This window comes from Cervus elaphus, chromosome 24, assembly GCF_910594005.1.
Source record: "Cervus elaphus chromosome 24, mCerEla1.1, whole genome shotgun sequence".
NCBI classification, from domain to species: Eukaryota; Metazoa; Chordata; class Mammalia; order Artiodactyla; family Cervidae; genus Cervus; species Cervus elaphus.
The window spans coordinates 29,253,330-29,263,589 of NC_057838.1; the positions used below are offsets into that span (position 1 = coordinate 29,253,330).

Genomic DNA, 10,260 nt, shown 5'->3' on the forward strand with positions numbered 1-10,260 from the left:
TACCTCAGGTTCCTTAGCCGTGAAATGGAATTATTTCTCTGATGTTATATTCTAGCCCAAATGAGCTCACTATGTGAAAAGGGTCAAAGCTCTATACAGGTAGAGAGCGGTTTCAGAAATGGGGGAGCTGGACTGCAATGGGTCTCTCGGGTTAGGGCCCTCCAGCAGGCTACTGTCCAGAGGCCAATCACAAGGCTGTCTGTGGTGGGGACCCCCAGGTCCAAGCGCCTGCCACATGGTCTTAAGGAACAGCTCCGCCTCCTTTCATCACATATACACACAGAGCACAGACCTCATGCAGCCCCAGAGGGGCAAAAAGAGACTTTAATTAGGGGAGGGAGGATCCACCAGAATCAGAAAAGGTACAGCCAGCATGGGAGCGGAGCAGCCGGGGCAGGCAGGAGGCCCTGGCAGGGACGCTCTGGGGGACTCACCTCTCCACCTCTAGCACAGGCACTGCACTGACAGACAAGGCGAAACAGCGACCCCTCTCAGCTGGGAGGGCACCAAGCGGCCCCTGAGGCCTAAGGCTGCCTAGCTTCCAGGCCCCAGCTCCTAGGCGTGGCTGGTGGCCACCAGTCCAGCCCTTGTCCTCAACCAGTGCTGGGTGGCCAACTGCAGGCAGGGCTCAGGAAGCTGGTAGAGGGTCCCCACCGCTTCTACTGAGCCTAAGGAGATAGGAGGACGAGGGAGAGGAACACAAGTCTGAAACCTCCCTCCCTCCCACCTGGGATGGCTCCGGGGAGGAACAGTAGTCGCCTTTTGGCTCCAGGCCCGCCCAGACCCACAGCGACCAATACGGTACAATCACTGGGACCAGTCACAGCCACTGGAGGTGGAGATTGTTTGTTGGTTTTAAAAAAAAAAAAAAAGACAAAAAGGTTACAGTCTCCTACAAGCACAGAGTTTTAAGTTTCAAGACGTTAAAAAAAAAATCTGTCCCAGCCCAGGGGACTGAACATCAGAAGCCAGCCTGACCAGGCACATGTGGCCTCGGGGCAGGTCCACTGCTGCTTTGTGGCCCAGCGAGCAAGCACACCACCCCCCTCCCGCATCTCATGCCCACCCTGACCCAGCTCCCCTCCGCTGCTGCTGCCGCCGTCACCGCTGCTGCTCTGGGAAGTTAACTCCAGGATGACTTCACAGAGACACGGGGGAGCCTGAGGGGGAAGGCCGCGAGATCCAGCCAGGTGGTTTAAAACTGTCAAGAGAACCAAGAGGCAGTGAATAATGGTTATTATTGTATCCTGGCAGGCTTGTTCTGGGGAGGGGGGCTGATCTGTGAGCTGCAGCTATACTCACATTTCTGTGGGGCAGGACTGGGTCTCAGGACACCCTGTGGGTATGCGCTAGTTGGTCTCAAATCAGCAGGCACTGGCCCTAAAACTTAGCTTTAGACAAGGCAGAAAAATTACAGGTGATGTGAGCTCCTCCACAGCTCCCCTTGGCTTTGCCATGGAGGCAGCCAAAAAGCCTTGTCACAGTGCTTTGCTTGCTGAACTGAGGTTGCCTTCTGTAGAAATGGGGGTTCATGTGCAAATGCCTGGGGATTCAGAAAGGGACTCAGGAGCTGGTGCTTTGCGTCAAGCTCTGAGGGGTCTGCCAAGCAGGATAGGCACTGGACAAGCTTTGTGCCCTCAAATATCCCCCACAGTGCCCAGACCCGCCCTGGACATTTTACAGGCCAGACGTTGTGGACTACTGGCCCACGTGCCGAACTCAGCCCAAAGAGGAGCACTGTCTGGCTCACAGTGTTTAAAAGATTATGAACTAGTTGCTATGAATATGAATTAGCCAAACTTGAAAATACAGAAGACACTGCACACAAATCCAGATTCTGAGATTCTTTGGCACTGGACGGTGGTGACCCTCCTAGGGTGAGGCATGTGCTCCCTAGGTCCCCAGACAACCCACCTCACTCATGCACATAATGGCCCGAGCCTCACATGCAGCTGAGTGTGTCACCCCTGCCGGATGTCATGATACCATCTCAGATCTTTGAGTCAGAAAAGCTGAGTCCTGGCTCCCTCACTTACTGGCTGAGGCACTTTAAACATGTGACGGCCTCGAGCCCAGCTGATCCATCCATGAAATGAGGATAACATCTGATTCAAAGATTGTTTTAGGTGTTAAATGAGATATTGCCAATACTTGGCTTTTTGGATGTTTCTTTTGGCCGTGCCATGTGGCATGTGGAATCCTGGTTCTCTGATCAGGGATGGAACCCGTGCCCCCTGCATTGGAAGTGCAGGGTCTTAACCAGTGGACCACATGGGAAGTCTTTTTTTCCCCCTGAGATACTTATACGTGCTTTTTCAGCTATATTACTATAGAAATGCAATTACTATAACAACTAAATGACTACTGAATGAGTGAGCCAAATATTAAATTGGGACAAAAACTATTTTTCGTTTTCTTCAGTTGAATTTAGAGACGCCCCCATGCCCTGGCCATATAACCTTTGTGCTATAATACAGGGAGAGTTTACTTTGTACCAAGTGATAGGCTTTATACAAATTTCCTCATTTAATGCTCAACTACACTGAAAAGGTATATATTAATTAACAGTCTCATTTCAGGGTCGAGGAAACTGAGGCTTAGTCAAGAAGTTCTGTAAGATGCCTGAGGAGGCAGTGGGCCCGGATGCACACAAAGGTGGTCTGACTCTGCCACCGGTGTGACCTGACCAAGTGTGCCCCCCTGGGTGCACAGCACACATACTCTGTACATTGGCTGCCCTCAGTATAATTAAGGCCCAGGGGAAGTGGGTGTAATTTCCATTTTTAGGAGCCTGAGCTTCTTCTGGGCTGGACCTGTATGCACGGGTAGGAGTAAACACTAATTCTACCATCTAGGGATCATAGTCAACTCTGAGTGGAACATGTCAACAAACCAAAGACTGTTTGGAAAAAGAAGGAAAAAAAAAGGCGGCACGCTGTGAATGTCTAAAAAAGAACTGTGTCATCAGTTCATCAATGTAAACAATCTGTCCTCCTCAGAAGGCTGCAGTCCTTTCTGTCAGGAAGGCACAAACAACTGAAGAGGGATCTGTAGGACTGATGCCATGAAAATGATGGAAAACAGAGTGAAGAAATCATGACTTTAAGCCTGAGAAACAGACACTAAAGGAAACTATTCGAGTCTGTTTGAGAAGTGGAATTACACTATGATTAACTGCCCTACATTCCCAGAAAATTCACATGTGGATTTAACTTGACTCACTCGGGGACGGAACTAGATTCATGGAAGGACTCTATACATTCTGAGACGTAGAAATGAATGACTAAAAGAGGCACTGCCTAGGGCCCTGGAGATGCCCTATAGCTCTCCAAGATGAATCTCGGGGCCCTCCCACACCAAGGCATGGGGCTGACCTGCTGCCCACCAGAGTTCCTAAAAGCCTCAGAAAATATTTACACACAGTTGGCACCATTTCCCCACCAGATGCTAAGTTCTCAGCACGACCTTTAGGTCTTTCTACTTCTGAAAGGAAACAAGGAAGGACACTCCACTTACATTCTTGAGGAACTCCTCAGCCACAATGCGTGCACGGGCATTGACAGACAGCTTCATCTCACTGATTTCTTTGTCAATTTCCTCCATGAAGTGGATCACAAAGTCCACCAACTTGTGCTTATACATCTGCTCTGTGTGGAAGTTGGTGATCAGAAAGCTGATGTCATACCCCTAGGAAAGGAAGACAGTGGAGAGGAGGGAGAGAATCAGCATCTTGGGGCACTTCACTAGCCAGGCCCTCCATGTCGCTCAGCCACACGCTTCCAGCTGACCTTCTCCCAAGCTACACACCCTCAGGCAGCAGCCCATCTGCTCTGGTGGGGACGTGTATGCTGGATCCAAGGAACTAACAGCTGAATCAACTGATCCCAATTGAAAATTTTGTCTGTCAGACATCTCTGGCAGACTATCTGTGGTATAAATAGTTGTGTTCAGAATGAATCAAGGGAGAGTGAAAGGACTTGAAATCTTGTTACAGAAGAATCTCAAACAACAGGACCATTTAGTCCAGAGAGAGAAGAAGATGCTGTGGGAGGAGGAAGGATTGAGGTTTTTAATTATGGGTCAGACTGTATGTAGAACAGCAATTTTATTTATTCTTGGTGGCCCTGGAGGTTAGATCTAGCAACAGGAGAGATTTTCAGCTCAGGATGAGGGCGAGCCTGGCCAACAACTAATGTGTCTGACAATGGTGTCTGCTGCTCTGCATGATAGTTGCTTACTCACTGGCAGGAGTTTAGCAGGCAGAGAATCTGTAGCAAGCACTCGAGTACAGTCAGGCAAAAACTGACCCCATGTCAACTGTGGCCTTGAGAGACTGACTCAGTTGGTGGCAGAGTTTAGAATTCTGATTCATCATGCCCTTTCTGCCACACACTATAGGCTCTGGGAAGGTGAGCAACGCGCCTCATCTTTTTTTGCCTTTTCCACAGCTGAGACAGACCCAACCTCCTAAGCTGATTCCCCTTACTCTTTTCTCAACTCAGGCTGTGGGTGCCCTACAGCTGGGGGAGCAAGCAATCCCAGTTTCAGAAACAATTCCAGGCCACTGACAGTGGACTCAGTAGTGGAATTCTGGGTATTACCAACACATGGATCACAGACCTCCACTGGTTTCCTTCGGAGGATAAAGAAGTTCTCTGCTCGCATCATCATGAAGCGCATGAACTTGTGACATAGAATCTTCTCGATTTCATCAGCCTGGTAAAAGCAAAAAAGAAATGTGTTTCCCTAAAGTCATTCCCTAAAGGCCAACAGAAATTTGTAGCCTGGTCTTCTGACCCCGATTTCCCCCATGTTCGCTGGAGACACTAGGGTTGGGTATTGAAGTCTGAGTCATGCAGTAACTGGTTGCCAGCTAAAAGGAGGGTCCACTACATTAGAGTCCTCCAACTTAGTGGGGCATTATCATGATCTCGCCTTTACCATTCCAGAAAGGTAACTCTGACAAACCCATTTTTTTTTTTTTTTAACTTAAAAATACATTTTGGCCACACTGTGTGACATGCAGGATCTTAGTTCCCAGACCAGGGATTGAACCCAAGTCCCCTGTAGTAGAATCTCAGAGTCTTAACCCCTAAACCACCAGGGAAGTCCTGGCAAGCCCCAATCTCTTATCCAGTCCTTCCAGAATCCACATCTATATTCAAATCTGCCCTTTCCAGTCTCATTTCACTAGTGCTACATTTTCCAGTCAGTGATACACACTATGAAGAATATCAGATGACCTTAGATGGTCACCACTTTAATAACAACATCAAACAATCCCCAAAGTTTTTCCCTGATGAACTCTCAATATTCCTGATGACAGAATTTTGTATCACGGGCTGGCAAGACTTTAACAGCCCCCAACGTTTATTAATCTCCCCTTTTAACAAAGAGCAGGCCCTAGGGATAGAGCTTTTTGGAGGCAAAAGTGTGACTCTGCTTTATTTTCAATGTGCTTGTATTTTAGTGTTGTCCTCAATTTGGCAAGGCATATTGTTTTTCTTTTTATGGTAAATTTAAGTAAAAGAAAATAAGTTAATTGAAAGAAATCTATTAAGTAAAGAAGTATCCAAGTGGTCCATAAACATGGAAGAAATAATGGGGGTAGTAAGAATGTCAGACATTTGTGAAACACTGAAGAAACATGAAACTACACTTCATTTTCTTACCCTAAATCTCAGTTTTGGAGTTTATGGCTATCAAATTGATACTATTACTTATTTTTCTGAACTGAACTTATTCTTCACTCATGAGGAAGAGTTTTATGATCTGACACCAAACTGGCTCATAGCCTTGGCTGCTACATTACCTGCTGTCTAATCCAGAGCAAGGCCTAGAAGATAAGGCTGATTTTCCTTTATTCTACTAATCTGATAAGTTTAGCAAATTATTTCCTGGAAAGAGAACCTGGGTTTCTTTGCACCCTGAATCTGGCATTCTGACCTCTTACATGGGGGTCCCTGGCCTCCCCAGGGAGGCAGGGGATCTGGGGTGAGCTCACCTGTTTCACAGCAATGCTGACCCTGACAGAGTTGATGGAGCCTTCAATCAGAACCTTTTCCTTTTCATTCCTGCTGATGGTCACAGGTTGTAGCAGAAGCTCTTTGCTACTTCTGAGAACACAAAATGACAGAGGTCTCTGTACTATAAAAGAACAGAATGGTCAGGGAGACTCCATGGCAGGTTCTAGAATCACTATCTGGGACCACAGAGTCCAAGGAATAAGAGACTCACAAGCAGGGGTGCTCCAAGAAGGGGGCCAGAGAGCATGTTCTCCAGCAGAAAGAGCACAGGCTCTGGAGTCAGTGTGAAAAGGTTCTGAAATTCAGCCTCCTGTTACTTCTGTTGGGCAAGTTACCCTGTTGGAATCTCAACTTCCTCATTTGGAGACAGATCAAAAAGGGTCAAGTTTACAGTGGGCCTGGCACATTGTAGGAGCTTTACAAATGACAGCTCCTATTTTCATAACTATAGGCAAACCCATACACTGTTTAGGGAATGAGAGAGCCTGCCTTATCGATAAGGACAAGCTAAAATCAAACAGTTTGGCCGCCTTTAAAAATCAATCCAGAATAATTCACTTAATCAAAATTATGACCCCTCTCAACTCAGTTCCCATTTTGATGCCTCTGAATCCCTCTGACAGTAGTTAACTGTATTGGTGGTGTCTGTGAGCTATTATCCTTTAAAAATGCCTAGTGGGAAAAAAAAAAAAAGCCTACTGGAAACCATATATGTTAAGTAGCATAACAGGGCACATTTTAACATGTCAGTTTTCTTACATTCAAATCATATCAATTTACTGTGGTAACAATCCTTATCTCTGTTGTCTATGTACCACATTAAACGTCAAAGGGGAAAAAGAAAAATTTATTTACAAAACATAAATCAGATAAAATAATCCAAAGTATGGAATATTTGTAGTAGGGGATGGGAGTTCAGTTGTTTGTTTTTTTGAGGGGAGGGATCCTTGATCTTCAAATTTGAGAAGAGCAGAGATGGCATCTCAGATAACTCAATTCTTAAGTCTTCTCCTTAAATTGCTAGAGGGTTCAGTACCTCCTTGGGAGATATTTCCTAAATGGCTCTGTTGAGAAGTCACAACTTGTGTCAAGCAAATCTCGGCTCCAGAGTAGCTTCTCCCCTGAGTTTTGCCCTGTCAACCCACTGAGACCCCATTTTCTGAACTTCAAATTGGGAACCATCATTTACCTGGCAGCAAGACAAAAAATGTGAATTGTAGTTGTTCTGACAACTCCAGAATGGAAGTTCATGGCCCCCTCTGACAACAGTCATCTCTGGGTGCTGCATCCATCACCCCCTACCCCTTTTCCTCCCATACCTGACTTCTACTTCCGGCTTGTTGTGTCGTTCCACGACCTGGGAGGAGAAATTCTCCAAGCAGAGGGCAGCCTGCAGTGTGGCCCGCACGGCACTCAGGTAGGGGCGGAGAGTGGCAGTCTGGAGGAAAAGCCCAAGGGACAATCAGAATCTGTCTCACAAAATCCACTGATCCCATAGTCCAGCTACACAGGAGCCAGGCAGTACTGAGGTCCTTGGCTCTCAGACACAACAGTGAACATAACAGACTAGGCCTTCAAGACGTCTTTCATTTCAAGTCTAGAACAGTGGTTCTCAAAAGGGGACCGTTTTGCCTACCAGGGGACATATGGCAATGGCAAGACATTTTTCATTTTCACAACTGAGGCTGGGTAGGAGTTATTGGCACTGAATAGACAGAAGTCGGGGATACTGCTTACAATGTACAACAGAATTATTCAGCCCCAAATAGTGCTGAAGTTGAGAAACTCTGGTCTAGAGGCACACAGGTGAATGACTGTCTTCAATCTGCCCTTTGAGTCAACAAATGTATATATAGTGTGCCAGGCACACGAGGGGTTGGGAATTCAATGACTAAGACCATTTCTATCCTTAAACAGTTCAACCGGGTCAGGGAGACAGACAGTAACTATGATACAATGGGTACAATGTGAAATAGTTAAGATTTACAAATCATATTTGCAGAAGAAACTGGTTTTGATTTGAAGATGGAAATACGATTAGGAGGATTTTATAATGATAAAAGCGAAAATGATATTTCCGGGAGAGGAAATGGCATCTAGCAACAATGGACTATCTTCAATTCCTTGCATTAGGTAAGTTCTTTCTCACCCCAGGCTTTCACACATGCCGAACCATCTATCTTGCAGGTTTTTCTCCCCCTTCTTTGCCTAAGTCATCGTTTAGATCTTGGCTTATTCAGAGAAGGCCTCTTCTTTCCTCAGAGGTCCTTCTTGACTTCCCTTTTCATAGCACTTATTATAATTTACAATGATACACCCTTCAAATAGCTCCAAGAAAAGTAATTTTCTCCTTTACTGAACTGAAAGCTCCATGGTTAACAGACCGTGTCTATTCTATTCAAATTTACATACCCTGCAACTTGCTCAGTCAGTACCTTTCCTATACACTGTCTTACTCAGTTTCTGTACAGTAAGTGAATGAATGAAAAAATAACAAGATTAGAGTAACAAATAGGGGTATTAAAGTAGTAATGAATACAATGTTGCCAGGAAACATTTTAGATTCAATGGATGAGGTTGCAAATGGTGGTCCAGAGATTCATGAGGAATCTCAAATGCCAGGCTACTGAAGTTTAGCTCTTCTCTTAAAAGTGGTAAGGAACTTCTGGGGCTTTCTGGAGAGGAAGTTACACAACTACAGCTGTATGCAGACTTTGTGGAGAATGGATTGGAGGAGAGGGAAGTGACAGAGCCAGCAGAGGGTTATTTAAGTAGGGTAATGAGAGCCTGGCCTGGGGCAATGAGGGAAAAGCAAGATTGTATCTGTCAAAGTTCATAGCAAATCTGAAAAAGGTGCATTTTAGGTGGTCAACCCTATGACGTCTGCCCTTTCACAAATGGAGTAAGCACCTTCTCGTGTAACACTTCAACAAGTATGATGTTTAAAAAAATCAAGAGGCATCCCCTCAGTTAAACAAAAACAGAATATCCCAGGTTTCTAGCTGGGATAAGAAAACAGAGAGCAAGAATAAGGAATACAAGAGAACAAGCAAATTTAGGGAGAGAAGAGTTTTAATTCAGATGTCTAATTTCAAGGTGTCTTCAAGATATCCAGGTGAACCTTGAAAGAGAGTTAGGAAGGCAGACTTAGGAGTCATCATAAATTATATGGTCACGAAGACCTCTACATTAAATAGGTATCGACAGGAAGAGGATAAAGAAGGGGAAGGCAGTGAGCCAAACTCAACTGACGTTTAGAAAAACCCACAATCATCAAAAGGGACGACTTCCTGAAAGGGAAAGGTCAGCGGCATCAGAGCTTAACATTCCATATTAAGGCTGATACGGTTGAATTCTGACCAGGAAGGGGTCTGCGTGGAGGCAGCAAAAGAGAGATCCTTCAGTGAAGTAAAAGTAAGAGCTGGTGGCAACATGAGGAGTGGGATAAGGAAGTAGGGAGGCTTCCTCAGAGAACTGTGGGATCAAGCGAGCGAGAAAGAAGAGTGTATTTAGTGAAGGTCTACTCTGGGTAGGGAGGTATCCCTACCACATGCCTCAGCGGCCCTACTACGGGCTATAAGGCCTACTACGTGCCTTCGAGGCGCTACCACAAACCGAGGAGGAGCCACTTCCGGCTTCCTTCTTGCCTCAGTATCCCCCGCCAGCTTCAAAGGACAGAATAGGAAGCCTCAAAGCCTGCTTCTTACGAAGGCGTCCCCCGCTCGCCCCTTCCTCACCTCAGCCCCTGCCCCGCCCTCTTTCTCTCAGCCTCAGGGTACCCCCGCACCCCCAGCATCCCTCGGCCCAGGGCCTCTCCGCTGCAAAGTCGCAACTCCCCCAGACCCAGAGCCTAGAGGCAGAACAGCGGGGGTCCCTGGCCCGAGGCCCTGCTCTCTCACCATCGCGGGCGCTGGCTGGGCCGGAAAGCGGAAGCGCGGAAGTGGCCAGCCCCGCGACGCCTGCCCTTTCCCCAGAAGCGCAGCCGCAGTCTCCGCCCGGACGTCCGGACCGTGCCATCTGTGTTCCGAGCGGGGGAGGGCGAGGCTAAGAACATTTGGTCCCTCGAAAGTTTTCCCGTTAGGACTGTCTTAGTAGCTTTAGGCTCCTGAAGCTTAAAATCACTACTCAAGCTTCTCCCGTTCCCCATGGAGCTCTTGCTTATAACTTTGGCTTTCTCGTCTTTTTTCCCGCCGTCTTCCCTCATAGTCATGCAATGGTGCAGCCCGACCTCAGG

The 10,260-nt window shown here is 46.7% G+C and overlaps 1 protein-coding gene across 1 annotated transcript; it reads right to left on the reverse strand.

The window, feature by feature from the left end:
- Positions 1-293: 293 nt before the first annotated feature.
- ARPC4 (actin related protein 2/3 complex subunit 4) lies at positions 294-10,043 on the reverse strand. The gene is made up of 6 exons (XM_043885996.1): positions 9,926-10,043; positions 7,346-7,464; positions 6,005-6,116; positions 4,621-4,716; positions 3,517-3,687; positions 294-1,201 (listed from the first exon to the last, which is right to left on the reverse strand). The coding sequence occupies exons 1-6, from the start codon at positions 9,926-9,928 to the stop codon at positions 1,196-1,198; spliced, it is 507 nt and encodes a 168-aa protein (XP_043741931.1). The 5' UTR covers positions 9,929-10,043; the 3' UTR covers positions 294-1,195.
- Positions 10,044-10,260: the final 217 nt, after the last annotated feature.

Excerpts from the sequence above, each read along its gene's own strand:
- ARPC4 (XM_043885996.1), bottom strand. Across the intron at positions 6,117-7,345 it reads AAGCCGGAAGTAGAAGTCAG|AAGTAGCAAAGAGCTTCTGC; the intron begins GTATGGGAGGAA and ends TTGTGTTCTCAG. Across the intron at positions 4,717-6,004 it reads TCAGCATTGCTGTGAAACAG|GCTGATGAAATCGAGAAGAT; the intron begins GTGAGCTCACCC and ends TGCTTTTACCAG.